Below are 18,124 nucleotides of genomic sequence, written 5' to 3'. Positions count from 1 at the left end.
AGAGCTGCATAAAAGCAAACCTTTCTGAAAGGGAAGTCAGCTGTAAAGCTGGGAAAAATCCAAGTAGCTCCCTGGTGTGTTTAAGCCAGAGCATAATGTGGTGACATTTTTGAGCATGAAATGCCTATTGAGCTGTTATTTATACCCCAGCACAACTCCCTTTGCCCAAACCAGTTAATTCCCCAGAAAGCTGCAGTTCTCAGGACTAAAACTTCTGGACTCCTTAAAAGCAAAACAGAGCATCTTTCTTCCTCATCCTCCCAGGAACAGCTCTCTCATACTCCTACTTCTTTGTGGTCCCTGGTCATGAACCCAAAATCCAGCACTTCCAATTGGTAAGCCCAACATCCTAGTCCCAACATCTCTTTGTGTCCATCCCTCTGTCATCTCAGCCTGAGGAAAAGCTGCAAAGCCACCCACATCCCATCATTAATCTTATTTTGTGGTACAAACCAGTGGCAGGCAAACTGGGGTCCAAGGAATAGAGTCAGTCCTGCAGTGGGCAACCCATGGTGCCCATCTCCCTCCTTCTGAGGCTGGCATGTCCTTAACTTGGGGTGGGTACAACAAGGTAGGTGGGGTACAGGGACAGGTGGAAATGTAGGTGTTCAGGAGAACATCCCACCCCTGACAGGGCAGCAGCACCTCCAGAGAAAGGGGGAACCCCTCAGCACACCTGGAACTGCTCTGGTGCGAGGAGCACCATGCCAGACTGAGCCCCGCCGGAGCATCCCATGGGAGATACACGGAGTTGAGGATTGTGTGGGCAAAGGTGGGATTTCCAGGGAGTCATTAGATGAGACATGTTTAACCTCTAGGAACCAGCTCCCCGCAAGGCTTTAGTAGCTGAGAGGGTCACACGCCCCTTTGGTTTTCACCTCATTCTGCTCAGATCCAAAATGCAGCTCACCCAAATTCAGCTCCAGGTGCAGAGAAACACCTGCAGGTTTCCCCAGGCTGGAAATGAACTCTGAGCCCGAGGTAGATACATCTGGATGAAGAGCAGCGTGCCCTGGCACAGGAGGGTGAGAGACACTGCAGAGTGGGGTTTCTGCTTGCAAAAAGCCTTTGGAAAAGCCTCATTTGCTCTTCCCAGAGCAGCGTTGCAGGGCCATGCAGCGAGGCCGCAGTGCCCTCTAGTGCTGCAAGGCTCCCCTCTGCCACCAGCCCTGTCTGTCCCCGCGGCCACCAAACACCGCCAAACTCCAGAGCTGCTGCATTAACCACCCTTGTCCCTCCCACCTTCCCTCCCTGCTCATCCCTAACCCAAACCCCTGACCAGCCAATCCAGCAGGGGTGTGAGAACATCCCAATGTCTCCTACCCTGGCAAGCACAGCAGCCTGGCCCTAATTCTGAGCAGCTGACCAGCAGCAGCACCAGGAGCCACTACAGAGCAGGATCTCTGTGCCCACCAGGGTGGGAAGAACCTGTCAGGAATTGTGAGTCAGCACAGCAACATCTGCCTGACAGCCAGAAGAGCAACACCAGCCCTGAGAAGAGAGAGCCTGTATCATTTTCCACAATCAGGAACTTGCTCTGAGCCATAATAATGATAATAATAATAACAATAATGATAAAATAACAACAACAATAACAATTTTAATAATGATAATGATGGAAATAAAAATAATAATAATAAAGTAATAATGGAAATACCAAACTTCCTGGCCATTTCTCCAGTATTTTGTTTATGCACTGAATAAGGTTATCGGGCTTATTCAAAATAAGGCTATGGTATTAGGAAATTGGATATTAGGAAAAATTTCTTAACGGAAAGGGCTGTCAGACCTTGGCACAGGCTGCCCAGGGCAGTAGTGGAATTTCTATTCCCAATCCCTGGAGGGATTTAAATGCCATGTGGATGTTGCTCTTGAGAACATGGGTCAGTGGTGGCCTTGGTAGTGCTGGGGGAATGGTTGGACTCAGTGATCTCATGGGTCTTTTCCAACTTCAATGTTTCTCTGATTCTGTGGTATGAAATACCACCATAATCTGAAAAACCCACTAGAAGATCTACCCCTTCCTGCAAGTGTGATAAAACCTTCAGGGTTTGTAACCTTCAGGGATCATAGGGACTGTGCTCTGCCAACAGAGCCCAGGCCCATGGGAACCAGGGAGGTGATGACCTGCATGGGACATTCACGGCCTTGCTCCAGGACCTCTGCAGTGCTCTGGAGATCTCCATGGCCTTGTCTGCCTTCCTTGGCAATAGTGGCCTTAAGTCTGGCATGGGAGTGATGCTGGAGGGGCTACAGGTGACCACAGCAGTTTGCCTTCTCTGCCCCACGTGATGGTCACTGTCAGCTGGGTTAAATGCAACCAAAAAAGGACCACAGAAAGGCTGTGTCTTGCTGGAAGCCATGGCAAATCAAAAGCTTTCTACTCAGGAGCAGAGCTCTGACTCCCAATACATTGTGACCTGTACTCAAGTAAGTCTTGGCTCTTTGACAGGGACTTTCCACAGTGGTTTTAGCTGTTACTGTATTGGAAAGACCCTTGGGACATGGGCTTGTCAGGCAAGAAACCTTCTCTGAAGGCCGCGCTGTGTCCACACACTGGGCAGATTCCAGCAGGACGTGGGGGCCAGGAGAAGTAATCCCCCATGTTGGGGCTCCTAGGGAGGCACCCCCACCTTTTCATACGTGGGGGACACATAAAGGACATGAGGGTTAGGCCCTGTGAGTGACAGCAGGGACACAGAGCACAAGGGGCACACTCCACATGGACCAGGCCACTCCCAGTGGGAGGGGATGCCAGGCAGAGGGATCAGCCCATACCAGATCCACCAGCACAGAGCAGCCTGTTAGGAAAGGGCCACACTGCCATGAGCTGGGAAAGAGGAGCAACCTGGGTTGCCTAACATGCTGGGTAAATGAGAACTGCCAAGCCTTGCAGGGGAGAAGGAGCAGGCAAGAGAGGAGGTGGTGAGACAGCTCCATATGGTGATAGTGAACAACACCACACCATCAAAGACCTGTCTGAGGGCACTAAAGAGACCTGTTCTCCTGCTACCACCTCCCTGGAAGGATCAGGGATCTGCAGGGTCCAGGAACAAGCCCTCACACCAGTGCTGGACACCAATCTCACCTCCTTGCCTGCAGAGCAACAGCAAAGGGATTGCTTGCCCATAACCTATCCTCTCCGCCTGGACACCTGGGTTGGCTTATCTCTCTTTAGGAACTTTCCATATCTGACCAAACCCACATGAGAACTGGTCTATCTCTGCACCCTACAGAGCTGACAGGGAAGGAACATGGGTACCTCAGATGGGAATCATTCAGCCCTTCCTAGAGCCCTACACTGAGGTGCAACAATCCATGTCCCAGTGTGTCCATGTCTCACCTGGAGCAGGAACGCCAAGTGACCAGCCCATGCACAGGTCCCACCTTTACTCACATGAACTGTATGGTCTGACTTGAAAATACTTGTCCATGAAAAGAGGTCCCAAGGAAAATGGGCAAAGCTGCCTGTGGGTCCCTCAATTCAGGTGGTTTTCCAGCACCAGGAGAAAAGCAGCGCAACATCAAGGCTAAAGGAAGAACCTGCAGCTTGCTTGCTTTTGCTTTCAAACACAGGCATGTGTGAAAAGGAAGAGTTTAAATAACAAATCTGTTTGCCTAAGTACCTATAGGCTGAACTACAAACCGGATCAGGAATCCTGGTGCTTCTAATCCTGTTTGGACAAAATCAGGAACGCAGCAGTACTAAGAGGAATGTGAACAACGTGGAGTCTGCCTTTCTCCTAAGGAACTTCTCCCTTGTTTCTCTTCCAACAAGGAAGCTGGATGACGACTGCAGCCAGAAGAGAAACAAGCAGTTTATTGTAACTGCAAGCATATGACAAAAAGGGTCAAGAATCAGTAAGGAAACGGAAGGAGATGAGCTGAAGGCAGTAAGATGCCAAACCAAATGATATCAATGCCATCTTCCAAGTTTATCCCATTACAACAATAAAGCCCAGTATGCCTTTCAGAAGTGCCACATTTCCCCCTCCTAAAACACAAGACAAGGAGCAGTTGGGCAGTGAAGGCACATTCCCACATTCAAAGGAGGACAAGCCCATCCCAAAGGCACGAGTTCAGCAAACTGAAAGCCAAACTCTGCAGTACACAAGTCCAGAAACCACTTGGGACACATCCCAAAACTCTCTGCTTGTGTCTAGCAGCATTTACAGCACAGCCCTGTGACATGCAGCCTCCTGTGTCCTTTGTGAGTTGCAGCAGGTTCCACAGGAAGGAGCAGGGTGGATCTTGCTCAGAAAAGCTGTGACTGCCCCTGGATCCCTGGAAGTGTCCAAGGCCAGGCTGGACAGGGCTTGGATCAACCTGGGAGAGTGGAAGGTGTCCTTGCCCATGGCAGGGGCGTTGGAAAGGGATGAGCCTTAAGTTCCCTTCCAACCCAAGCCACTCCATGATCCTATGATCTTGTGGAACATGAACTCTTGGGTCATTTTCTCTGGTAAATGTACATTTTGCCAAGGGCTTGCTTGCCAAGGACTCTGAAGACTAAATCTGGGACCAGAACACTTGCATGTGACACATCCAAGCCTGAACAACTTCCCAAGTGCCTGCCAAAGGGAGCAAAAGCAAAAGGCATTGAGTCAGCCCTCCCTGTGACGTCTTCATCATGCCAAGGTGGTTATGTGGTCTCCTTCAACGAAACAGCTGATGTGGAAATGGAGAGGATGATAAAGACTCTTTCTGCATCTGAGCTGCACCTCCCTATGCTGCAGATGCTCCCTGCTGTGCAGTAAAAAGCAGGTCTTATGAATGGAGAACACTTACCTTCAAAAGAGTAATTTTTGGCAGCATTTTGGTGAATTAGTGCCCAAATCCTACTGCAGACTCCTATGAGTAAGGAAGGATGAAGAGGTAATGGCTCATGAGCTGAGCCAAGGCAATGACCTCACGAGCTCCTGGTCATAAAGCTTTCAAAAATAAAAACCTGTTCACCAGTAAAAACAAGCACCTCAGATGAATTTTGAAAGGATGGGCCAAGAGAAAGCTCCAAATTACGAGTTGTGGAGAAGGAGTTGTGAAGCCTGTGCATGTCCACGAGATGGCAGAGCACACCATGCTGTGAGAGCATCCCTGAGGACTGGGATGCACGAATTCCAAACAAAAGAAGAGGATCTGGGGAAAGGTCACCTATTTTGCTTTGTTTATTTTTCCATCTTTTAATTGCCAAATACTCATAGGCTTTCCCTGCAATATTTTGTTAAAATACTATTGATAGTTTTCAGCAGAAAAACTCATGAATAGGGGGATATTAACACCCAGATATCCAGAATAGTCTGCTCAACCCCCAGACAACCACAATATTCTGCTTAATTAGGGACATCTCTGCATGTCTCTGTAGACACCTATACAGACCTGGATGTACACTGGAGATTAGTTCAAGATTCATGTCCTATGTCTATCACACTTTAACACCAAAGGCATGCAAATCTCCAAGCAGCCTGCAAGCAAGGCTCCCTATCTCTCTCAAACATGGTGCTTTTAACCTTTCCATGGCTGCTGAAGAACACCCAGCAGCTAAACACTTCCATCTGAATTGTGCTGGAGGATGCTTGGACCACCCCAGTTGTGCTGGAGGGTGCTTGGACTGGTTCAGTCACACTGGAGGATGCTCAGACTACCCCAGTGGAGCTGGAGGATGCTCACATTGGCCCCTCCATCTGTGCTTGCCTGCTGCAAGCAGCCCATGAGCTCTCAAACCCAGAACAGGAGTTTATGTACCACCAACCTGAAAAGCCTCTTCCTCAGGATGCAACACCCATGAATGCAACAACCCCACGGGGTGAAGGATTTTCCTTTCAGAGGCTCACACAAAGGAACATCTTCCCTTATGCCCCCCCTCCACTGCTCCACAGAGCCATTTAAAACAAGGGATCCGGAGCAGTAAACTCACTGTCAGCATTGCACGGCTGCATTCAAATCCAGTTAACGATGATATGTCAGGATTAAGCCAGCTGTCTGCAAGTATTTCACTTGTCCATGTTGAACAAGATCAACCCTCACCCAGAGCCACCTGGGTCCTAGCTCCCACAGACACATATGGCTGCCTGCACATGCCAAGGTAAGCATGTCTGCAAATCAATGCAGCACGGCACGAGTCTGCCTGAGGCACGAACAAAACATCACATCCAGCATTCCCACTAGATCTTCCAGCTTTGAGATGTCACACCAATAATTAAGCCAGATATTAATGTATATATTGGAATGAATTCATTATATTCAATGTACTCTTAGGACATGATGAAATGATAGCCAGACCAGGAGGACCTAGCTTATTTAACAGCTGTTGATTAAAACCCTCTTGAAGGTAATCAGCTCCTCGCACCAAAGATGGTTTGATTCTTCATTTCCAATTATCCCCCAGGGAAACTAACCTTATTTTGCAGAATTAATGGGGTTTGTATCAGCTGAACCTGATGTTTTTTCCCTGTGACCTAAAGTCCAGACATACCAAACATGGAAGAGACTGAGCAGGAAGCAGCTGCAGGCAGTGCTCCTCCCTGCCAAAGTCAGCTGCCCTTCTCCACTCCTTCATGCACTCAGTGCCAAATAGTTCACCCAAAAGAAACAGTAAGGCAGATTGTCACATGGTCTGCAGGATGAGCAAAGCTCTTCCTCACATGATGTGGGAGCAAGAAGCCTGGCTGCTGGAATCCGAAATGCAAGGAATTCTCAGAACTTTGGGGCTGTAAACCAAAGCTTAGAATTAAACACAAGATTTGATTTGAGACTTTGGAAAAGGCTCCCAAACTCAAGTACTAAGAGCGAGAATGTAGATTTATTGTTTAAGGCAGACACAGGCTAAGCTAAGTAGAAGAAAGTTTAGAGCTTTAGAGTTTAAGACATAGGAAAAATAAAAGTGGTTACAGAGGTGAACAAGGAGTTTAGAATGCAGTGCTGTAGGTTTGTGTATCACAACATGATTGGCTAAGAAAGCTCACACTGCAGCATAGGTCCATAAGACAAAATATTTAAGGGTTAGGTTAAAAACATAAATATCCTTGTTGGCAGTTTATTGTTTATTAGTTAATAAATCCTTAAAAGGTCTTGTAACTAGAGGTCTTGTGACCTTCTGAACCATGCAATGAAGATGCGAGCCAAACTCAGCCTTCCTGCCTATGTAAAATATTAAAAAAAAAAATCACACCATCTAAACCTACTCAGAGGTCTCATTTCTAATTCATTCAAAATTCCCACACTTGGTGAGCTCTTGGCTCAGCACTGAAAAGGGTAACACTAACACAGCACATGAGATGTTTTCATCCTTGCCTCTAGAGGCAAAGAGGTTTCAGCAAAAACACGCTGAGCATCCTCTGAAACTTGCCTAACTTAGGGAACTCAGCTCCTTTGAGGACTGGGGCTCTGTAAAATGGAAGACTGTATGATGCTGACAAATTGACTTTTTCAACCTCTCTTCTGAACCGCAGGGTCTCATCCTGCTATTCCACAACATCCACGCTTCAGAGGTCATTTAACCAGAACTGCCAGAACTGCAAAGAGAGATCTGAGGAAAGAACAGGCTGGAGAGAACACACACATGGATTATCACTGCATGTAAACATGGGCACTGCCCAAAGGGGCAATACCTGGGTCAGCACACAGGCACTGCTGGCTTCCTGGCAGCAATTTATTTTGGAGCTGTCAGGAGGGGTTGATGCTTCACAGAATATCCTTTTCTTCAACATATGAGCCCTGTGTTCATCCACATTTATACATACATAGGTATATACTGCCCTCAGTGTTATGACCTCCCAACAAAATCTGTGTGCTAACTGCCCTTGCCCAGCACCAACACCTGAAACCACAGACACAAATCTCCATTCCAACCCCTAAGGGACCACAGCCCAGCAGCTCTCCCACTCCTGAGGAGGTTTCCTAAGGGTACAGAAGGCAGGGAAGGCTCTGCTGCTGGTCCCCACCATGGCAGGGGCAGGTGTCCTCATCACCTACCTGCCACACTGGAAGGACTTTCTCTATGTCGTTCAGGTTGATGCTGTCACCATCCTCGTACTTCCCCTTTCCAAGCCTGTGGCAAGAGGAAAACAAAACAAAAGCACGTGAAAACTCACTGGAGACACAGTTAATTTTCTATTACAGCACAAGGGGAATATCAGTTGTTGCTGCAAAGGCCTCTCATGGAAACAAAGAGGCTCTCTCTGGAGCAAGTGTGATGTGCCTCCAAAACACTCCCACGCAGGCGTAAAGCTGTTAATACAAAATTAAACGCTTTGCTCAGTCCTCTCCACCTGCACCATCTGCCACAGCTTGCAAACACTTTGGGTAGTAGCAGCAGTGAGAAAACCAAAGGCAGTCCTGAGCCCAGACCAAGCCAAACTGAAAGCACAGCCCACCTGGACAGCAGAAATGAGAGCACAAAGAGAGTAATGAAAAACGTTTCCTTTGAAGCACTGCTCATTTGCTGGTCTCCACAGGAGCTCCAGCTCCCCTGATGAGAAAGGTGTTGAAAATCAGCAAACACACACCTCAGACAGGAAGCAGCAATCAATATAAATATAAACAGACAATTTGAAAGACAAAGAAATTGGGATGAGAAGTCAAGCACTCACACACCATACATAGAATTGGCAGCTGAAGGACTTTCTTGGAGTAAGAAATGAAAAAAACAATTCAAAGATAATTACCAGTTTGGCGCAAAGAAAGATACAGAAAAAGAAAGAAATGGTCAATAATTATCATCCTTCTATGTTCACAAACAACAGAGATGGTCTTTCTTCATTATGCAAGAATGATAAAATATTTTTTTTTGTCAGTTAGAAGCAAGATACTGTTAAATAAGATACAGCAGAGACTTTGGTAACAGCAGACTCAGGTAATCAGTGCCTAGAAGTCAGAGAAAAACAGATCTTGGAATTAGAGAAAATGGGAGAAAAAAATTAAGAAAAATGGCACATGCTGAAGTACCAGGCTCAAAATCCAGCAAACTGAAGGGAAGCAATTTAATTAACCCTAATCAACTTGAGAACCCTGGTTTAGTAAAAGGTATCTCTGACCATGGCAGGGGGGCTGGACTAGGTGATCTTGAAGATCCTTTCCAACCCAAACCATTCTGTGATTCTGTATTTACTGGAAATCAGAGGTGCTCAATAATTGACTTTCCATCATAGATGAAATTCTGACTGACTTACAAAGGCAAAAAATTAGTGTGCATACACATACAGAAGCACACATCTGAAAAAATATTTATATCTATATATTCATATAGATGAGAAAAATCATGTCACACATCTGGGTACAAAGAATGCCAGCTGCAGGTGCAGAACACAAGTGTATTGTAAGAAAAGGTCATCTGAAAAGGGTGGGGACTGTCCCAGGCTGAATTTCTGATGCTGAACTGTGGCAAAAAGGCAGGGGCTGAAGAGGAGGCAGGGATTAGGGGGAAGAAGGCAGCTTTCCTCTGGAGACAGCATGGCTGAGCCCCAGCTACAGGACCACAGGCAGTGCTGGCAGCTGCGTTTCAAAGAGGCCACAGGGAAATTCCTTAGAGCACCTGAAAAACTCAAGTGATACATGTGCTTGGGAGATGCCTGGAACGAAGAGAAAATACCAGCTACAAAAGGATGTTTGATCTGGAAGAGTACAAGCAGAGCAAGAGCTAGCACTGGAAATTAAATCCAGATGAATTCAGGTCAGAAACACAGCACAGCTCCCTGCTTTTTCTAAACTGCTCCACTTGTGATTATTCAGCATGCCACCAAACAGCATCTCCCTGTAAAAGCAGGTGTCTCCTTGGAGGAAAACGCTTCACCCAACCAAAAGTCACTTGAGGTCACACAACTGGATGCAACTCCATGGCCAGCCTTGGGCAACTGATCAGACTGAGGAATAAAATGGTTCTTTTAATGTTGAAAACACACACTGAACAGCATAGTCCCTTTTTTCCCCCCTATTATTTTTTTCACTGCACAGCTAAATTTTTTAAAAAAGCTTCCCATTCAAGCAGGAGGGGAAAATGCCTAGCTAGCAGGTGGAGATTCATGGAGGCTCAGCAAGCTGAATCTCGGCACAGATTCACCACGGAGAGCTGATGAATGCACAATACAGTCAGCTTTAGAAATCAAAAAAATAAGAACAATTTTGTCTTTCTTTGTGCTTCCTCTATCCTAGCCAGGTTACTTACATGGCATGCATTTTGGAACATGCACTGTTTTATGCTGATAGCATCTGCTTAACTTTTCTGCAGATACAATAATTTTTACTCCACTTTAACAGCTGCAACATTCAGGAGTGATTAAATATCTCACCTCCACACTGCCTCCTCTACCTGTTTGCAATGTGGGCATTCACAATACATCAAGAACCAGAGGAAAAACACAACAACAACCCTGCTCCATCCTCCCTGCAGCAGCTGTCACTGACAGGATCACTTGGCAAGTGCCATCAACCATGGAGCATATTATATCTTATTTTACAGAGGGCCCCTTCATCCCATTTTTCAAATTCATATGAAAAAATCGGATTGAACTTAACTAAGAGACTTTGTGACTTAAAAATTTAGTGTTGTGTTGCTCCAAATGTTCTGAAAATTGCTCTTTATAAATCTGCAGTATACCTTACAGAGCAGAAAAAAAGGTTGTCTGAGTCTTCCTGTCCCTGTATGGTACAGGAGCCTACAGCAGATGCTGAGCCTGGGCTGGTATGGGATTTCTGGCCTGGCTGGATGTTTCTAATTGTTTCCAATCAACTGTTCTAATAACAATTCTAAATTTGTCTTCTAAACAAGATGTACAGACCAGGCACATGGCACTGGCCAGTAATTTGGCAAAACCAAATTATCAGCAGAAAAATGTCTCCAAGAGAAGATTTCCATTCATGCAAACAACATGGCAGTGATGGAACATCAGCTGCAACCCCATCTTTTAGACCTGTTCTAATTTTTTCCTTCCTCTATGCTCTGAGTGATAGCATAATTAAAACTCAATCTATAGAATCATGGAACTGTTATGGTTGGAAAAGACCTTTGGGAGCACCAAGTCCAAGCATTCCCTTGGCCCTGCCAAGGGCACCACTGACCAGTGTTCCCCAAGTGCCACATCCATATGGTTTTTAAACCTCTTCAGGGATGGCAACTCCATCCCTGCCCTGGGCAGCTGTGCCAGGCCTGGACAACCCTTTCCATGAAGAAACTGTTCCTAACATCCAACCTACACATCCCCATATGCAATGTGAGGCCTTTACCCTTATCCTGTCATTTGTTACAGGGCAGAAGAGCCCAGCTCCTACCTGGCTGCACCCTCCTGAGTGGGAGTGATTGTTTCTCCATCTGCAGAGAACCTGCAGGGAAACGGTGATTCCCATCTGGGCAACGCTGGTGAGCCACTTGGTGCAGCACACATTTACTTGGTTTGACCAACCAACAACCAGTAAGGAATCCAGAAATACCAGGGAAACCTGTGTAGGCTGTCACAACCAAAGGGAGCTGTTGAATGTTTTCACAGTTTCATGAAACACATTGATGCTCTCTCCTTCCCTGAACTCTTGCTGGGAAGAACAGTGTCATTCACAGGAACTGTAACCAGGTCAGCACCAAGCCAGGATCTTTCCTCCAATATCCAGAGATGTCTAAATTTAGAACACCAGGATCTAGGACTTGGATCCAGAGTTATTTAAACACTGAGATGTACCAGGCAATGCAAAAATACAGAGAAGAACTCTGCTCCAGCTCAGAACTGGATGACAGAGGAGCCAGACAGACTGATCATGGCACTCTCAAACTCTCTGAACAGTCCAGTGCTTCTTCCCATGTCCTCTGTGTGAGGTGTGCCACCAAGCCAGAGTTCCTAGAGCAAGGGAGAAGTTATTGACCTTCCTGGAGAGCACAGTATTGCAGACACAGCACTCACCCTTCTCTGTCTATGTGAGGCAATGGGTGTTTGGAGGTGTTTCGCAGCTTTCTGTGAAACTGGGTGAAATCTAGTTTTTCAGGCTGCAAGTCCCACGTTGCACCACTAGGAGAGAAAAACAGGGAAAAACAGAGAAAGGAAGTCCACTACTAATTAAACACCATTGAGCTGAAGAGCAGAGGGCACACTGGAGCCTGCAGACAAGGAAAGCTGGCATTTCTGGAAGCATCACTCCCTGCTGCAGAGCATGTGGATGTGAGCCTCCAAACTTCACACTCATGCATCTCTTTTCATTTTTTCTTGTTTTTTAGGTATGCTGAGGAGCTCTTGGGGCTTGATCTAAGCCTCTAATTTTGATACAGAAGACACCCTGCAAGATATACTCACTCTCTGTACCAAGAGGGTATTGCAACAGGTCCATGAAATAATGTTCTCTCTGGTCCTGCACAACCTGTCTGCTCCAGTGACTCAAGATTATGCAGATTATGCATAAAACTGGACAGGAAGGATATTTCGCTGCTTTCACTGAGACAGCAGCTGAAGTGTTCTTCCCAGCAGTTAAGAAGCCAACACATAATGGTTCCTCCAACTAATGGGAGAGTAAAATGCCAAAGCAGCAGCTCAGAGCTGACTCAAGTCTTGCCTGTGCAGTTCTGGGGTGACTAAAAGTAATTGTACTGGTACTGGTTTCAGGTGTTTGGACTGCAAACCCATCCAGTGGCCGCTCCAAATCACACGGGATGCTTTAAATAGACTGTGCTTGGTGCTACAGGCTAATTGGGGATGGGGAGGAGGAGAAGCAGTGATGTCAGCCTTACCAGGGTATTCTCTGGTGCCTGGGTACCAGCAGGATGGACATACCAGCAAGGGCTAAGACAATGCATGGTCCATCCTAAAAGTCCACCCTCCCTTAAAGCAATTTAAAACCAGCTTACCTGAAGGAGTCAAAGGTGTTGGCAGCCCAGATGTCTGTGCCCAGCATGTCAAGGCTGCTCTCCTTGTTGCCATTCTAGGAGAGATGGAAAGGTGGTTACTTGTCAGGAGGCACATGGAGCTATCCTGACCAGGGCACAGCCTCTCCCACCAGCCACGGAGGTGTCTTGGCTCTGCACAAGGGATCCTGTGTTCCTGAGTGAATCCATGCAATGCAGAGACCCCTCAACTGCTGCACAAGTGCACCATGAAGGCAAGGAGTGAGTGACAGTGTCAGCCTTGGGGACACAGAGCTGTGCACAACACAGAGCAGAAAATGCACAAGCTCAGCTCTGACTCCAGCCCTGTCCTCCTGCCCCATGTCGACAAGCACGATCCACCAAAGTCCAGGGGCCAGGCAGAGATTCACAAAATCATTTAGGTTGGAAATGACCTCCAAGACTGCGTCCAACCTGTGCCTGATCCCCACCTGTCACCCAGCCCAGAGCACTGAGTGCCATATCCAGGCGTTCCTTGAACACTTCCAGGAGTGGGGACTCCACCAATGCCCTGGGCAGCCTGTTCCAAGGCTTAACAATCCTTTTCATAACAAAACTCCTCCTCATGTCCACCCTGAGCCTGCCCATGCCCAGCCTGAGGCCGTTCCCTCTGCTCCTGTTCCTGTTCCCTGGAGCACAGCCCGACCCCCCCGGCTGTCCCCTCCTGTCAGGAGCTGTGCAGAGCCACAAGGGCCCCCCTGAGCCTCCTTTGCTCCAGGCTCAGCCCCTGCCCAGCTCCCTCAGCCTCTCCTGGGGCTCCAGCCCCTTCCCAGCTCCGTTCCCTGCCCTGGACACGCTCCAGCCCCTCGGTGTCTCTCTTGTGCTGAGGGCCCAGAGCTGTCCCCAGCACTGGAGCTGCCTCAGCAGGGCCGGCACAGGGACAGGCCCTGCCCTGGGGCTGTGTCACAGCCTGGCTGGGACAGCCCAGGGGCCATTGGCCTCCTGCCCCCCTGGGCACCCTGGGCTCGTGTCCAGCCCCTGGCACCAGCACCCCCAGGGCCCTTCCCCATGGGCATTATAAGGAATCTCCAGCCAGATGTGAGACACCTTGAATCTTCCTGTGCAGGTAGCTGCTTTTGTCAAAATGGACAACCCAAAGCACGATCATCGAAAGCAAAGACCTCACATGTGTTACTCAAAGCCCCTTCACAGTCATCAACCCTCACATGCCCTCCCTGCACAAAGAGGGCTGCCCCCTCCACCCTTTACAGGTGAAGTAAAGCAGGTTGGATTTTGCCATTCTAAGACCATTCAAGAAATCAGACTTGACTCAGTCTGGACGGATTGAATGCATTGCAAATTAGGAGTCCATATTAACCAATTTTCCCCTCAACATTTCTTGTTCAGATTACTCATAATCTTGCACATATTCAGACTATTTAAGCAACTCAGTCCAAATGGTCCCACTCCGGCAAAATACATGCTAGAGAATGTGGATTCCATCTCTCCCCGTCATAAACCTTCTGTCATTTTTAAGTATTATTAATATTAACCAAGACATTATAAACTCACAAAAAAATGTGACCATTTCTTAATGAAGTCCCAGAGCTCAATCTGCTCACAAATTGAGCAACACTTTCCCAGCCAATGTCAGGACGCATGTCCTTAGTGAACAGATGGTTACATTCTGCAGTCATTTCCAGCACAACCAATTTAAACACCAGAAACTCCAAACACAGACACACTGCTCCCTTTTTAGTCTCCTCCAAGGGGTTTATGGATTATGATTTTAACCCCTGGGGATCTGCAAGTTGACATGTCTCTGCTCAGAAACAAATCACCAGAAATACATAACTCCCGTGATAAGTTACAGAAGAAGATGAGCTTTTTATTTTAGGCAAATGTAAGCACGATTTTCTCCCACTAAGGAGAGGAATTAGTTTCTTAAATCCTTATAAGCATCCAAATGCAGTATAATGGAAGCACACATGTGCAGGTTATCACAGCTTATACACAAAGAAGAGACAAATCCATTTCAGGTGGTGAGGAGGTCAGGCAGGTCTGAGGCAGCAGCTGGACACTCTCACCCAGACCTGGTCCTCCTAGAAGATGTCCCATAACCTCTTGGAGACACTCCAAGCATCAGCCAGACTCCACAAAATGGTGCCAAAAAGAGCCTAGTGATAGTACACCTTGTCATTAAGTCCTGAGTCACTGTGGCCATTTCAAGACACCCTTCTGGTCCTCTATGACCTGTCTTTAGAACCAGTCTCTGTGTCAGCTCACGGGACAGGGAGCAGCCTTGCAACCCTGGGCTGCAGGGAGCTTACTAAAATGCTCACAGCACAATGCCAAGACTTAATAATAAGACTTCAAAAAGCCAATTCTCAAATCCAGGTATAAAAAAAGATTAAAAATGGCATGTATTTAAGAAAAGCAGTGACTTGCTGTCAGTCCCCCCAGGACTGCAATTATAACCATCAGCAATTTTAACATGAAGCTCCCAGTGACCCAACCCTCAGCTTTAGATAATCTTTTTCACTGAGAAGGAGTTAGTACAGCTGAAAATTAATTAATTCGCTCGGAACGATAATTGAGAGAGACGCTTTCACAAGTAACACCAGTACTTGAGAGATGAGACATCCAGTAAATCAGATCCTGCACACAATCTGGTTTAAATGTACATCCACAACCTCTGTCCTCCTGCCCCTGTGAGCACACATGACCTCCATCCACTGCTGCCCAGTCCCTGGAGCTGCCCACACAAACAGGGACGGGCCCACGTGGACTCTGGCTGTTTACCATGCATGCAGCTTCAGCAAATTCCCCACAAAGTCAGCATTTGCATGCACACAGCAGCTTTAGAAAGCCCGGCTCAGCGTCCCACCTCTCGCTGCTCCTCATTACCATCCTCCAGAAAACAAGCAGGAAATCATGCCCTTTGCTGCACAACTGCAACCAGGTTAAATCATCACTGCACACAGAACAACACCAAGTTGCCGCCTGGGTCCCTGCTATAAATTCAGAGATTATCCTGTGCTATGTATTACTTAAGCATTTTTCAGTTCTGAGCTTGAGGAGCTTCCCCCACTTTTCCTCCTTCTCAGCTGCCTACAACCCCTGGCTGCACTTTGGTAGAAAATAAAAAAAGATGAGATAGATACTGAACTGTCTGAAAAGGCTCCAATTCAGGGCTTCCTTGTTGAAAACTGCAAGTTGTCATGTGAAAAATACAGGCAAAAATATAGAAATTTTGAGGAAGACAGTATTACCCCTGCTCAAAGAGGTAAGGATATGTTGAGTCTCATTCCCACCAGAAAGGACCATCACTTTCCAGATACAACCTGGTTCTGTGGGTCCTCTCCCACCACAGCATGACTCAGAAGACAAGCTATTTCCTCAAGATCTTCAGGAGGATGAAATGGATGAATGGACCAGGACTTTGACCACTGCTTCCAAACCTCAGAGTCTGCCATCCACTTCTGGCACAAGTGGTGCTGACATGTGCATAAAGGAGAGCAACTCCAAGAGAAGACAGGGCATAGGCTGACTGAAACTAACAGGAATGGTCCCTTGTCTCAGTTCAAGGCGTAGATGGACCTATACCCATATAAAAAGTTAATTCTTAAAGTCTTTTGCAGGGTAGGAAGGTGACTTCCCATACAGCCCTGCAGACAGCTCACACAGAAAGCAGCTGGACTTAAGGTCACCATTTAACACCATCAATGTGCGGCGCACTCATCCTTCAACTTCTAATGAAGACCTGACAGCAAATAATTACAGACATCTCTTGATTTCTCAAAACTGAAATACTCCAAGACTTCAAATACTGAAAAAATCCCTGATTTCCTTTGCACTTAACCAGCTGACTAGGGACTTCTTTCCCAAAGCTAAGGCAACCAGCACACCTCAGTGGGTCACACACCATGAGTGAATTAAACAGGTCTCTGCAGTGCCCTTCCCAGCTGACATGCACCCACACTTTGTGTGACACAAACCACAAACAGGCGTGAGGGGGATGCCTCCAAGAAGCAGCAAGCAGGGGACACAGCTCCAGCACCTCCACCAGGTGTACCTTGGCTGAATGCCTGAACTGGCTGCTTCTCCTGTGGCTGCCAGACCTGGATCCAGAGCCCTGCCTGGAGCTCGACCCCAGCCGGGATCCTGTGCTCCCACTGCTGCTGTGATCCCACTCTTCCTGAAAACAACAAAACAGGTTGCTTTAGTCAAGGGCCACTCCATCCCACACGCTCCAAAACCACCGACCTGACGGAACAGGAGGGCTCCAGCTCCCAGGCCACTCGTGCCTGCACCTACAAAACCATGCCCATGACCAGCATCCTGACTGTGGGGCTTCCTCTGACTCCTTTAACATGCTCTATTTACAGATTGCAAAGGGATGACACTGTGGGAATCTCTAATGAGGGTAAGATCTGGCCCTAGTGCTCTAGTGTATGCATGGGGAAAAATAACACTTACCTTTTCTATCTTCATGAGTATTAACTGTGCATATTCACCAACCCCACATCCTGTAAAGTTGCTGAAGGGCATTTGGACAATGTCCTTAATAACACCCTTTAACTTCTGATCAGCCCTGAATTGAGCATGCAGTTGGACTGGATAATGGTTGGATACCTCCCAGCTGAAACATTCCATTCCATTCCATTCCATTCCATTCCATTCCATTCCATTCCATTCCATTCCATTCCATTCCATTCCATTCCATTCCATTCCATTCCATTCCCCTTCCAGGCCCAAATAAACTTCTCAGTCAGTTTCCCCACTGTTCGTCCAGTTATTCACATGGCTGAGGACTCTTGCAGTTCGACAGGAGACTCATTACACAAATAACTATTTTTGTCTCTTAAGGAGCTGTGCCTGATGTTCTCCTTTATTCTCTGCTTGTTGTGCTGTCAAGTAAACTGCAGGTTTCTTGTTCAGCCCTCAAGGCATAATGACTCATGTGAAAACCAGAATAACTCACCTGACCAGCTCTACCCAAACACCCCACAGGGTCTCTAGGGAGAAAGGTGGATATTGTCATGGCAACTGCTCCAAAAGCTTTGCTCAGAGACTGGGGAAAGACTTCTGAAGTCACCTAAAATTATTAAAACCCCATGACACCACCAAGTGCAGAATATTCAACTCTTCCAAGTAGTCTGAAATCTGGGAAATACAAAGGGAAGCCTGTGTTTTAGGACTGGTTGAGAGCTGAGAGCTTCAAGAGGGTTTCTCATGTCTCAGATGTTCTCATGGGGCTACACGAGGTCCTGCAGACACTGCCATGGGCTAAGGCAAGGGCAGAGCCACCTCAGCCTTCAAAGCCTCAAATCA

At 47.2% G+C, this 18,124-nt stretch overlaps 1 protein-coding gene across 1 annotated transcript in view; it reads right to left on the bottom strand.

Annotated features, from left to right (window-relative positions):
• CTIF (cap binding complex dependent translation initiation factor) overlaps window positions 1-18,124 on the bottom strand; it is a 143,972-nt gene that overhangs the window by 86,658 nt on the left and 39,190 nt on the right. The window contains exons 4-7 of the mRNA XM_059492329.1: window positions 16,866-16,988; window positions 12,815-12,888; window positions 11,880-11,984; window positions 7,969-8,044 (exon numbers count right to left, since the gene is read on the bottom strand). Coding sequence (XP_059348312.1) covers window positions 7,969-8,044; window positions 11,880-11,984; window positions 12,815-12,888; window positions 16,866-16,988 — 378 coding nt within the window. The remainder of the gene's footprint in view (window positions 1-7,968; window positions 8,045-11,879; window positions 11,985-12,814; window positions 12,889-16,865; window positions 16,989-18,124) is intronic.

Source organism: Ammospiza nelsoni, chromosome Z (genome assembly GCF_027579445.1).
Source record: "Ammospiza nelsoni isolate bAmmNel1 chromosome Z, bAmmNel1.pri, whole genome shotgun sequence".
Taxonomy (NCBI): Eukaryota; Metazoa; Chordata; class Aves; order Passeriformes; family Passerellidae; genus Ammospiza; species Ammospiza nelsoni.
The sequence above is the reverse complement of the archived record's forward strand: the minus strand, read 5'-3'. Positions and strand labels throughout refer to the sequence as shown.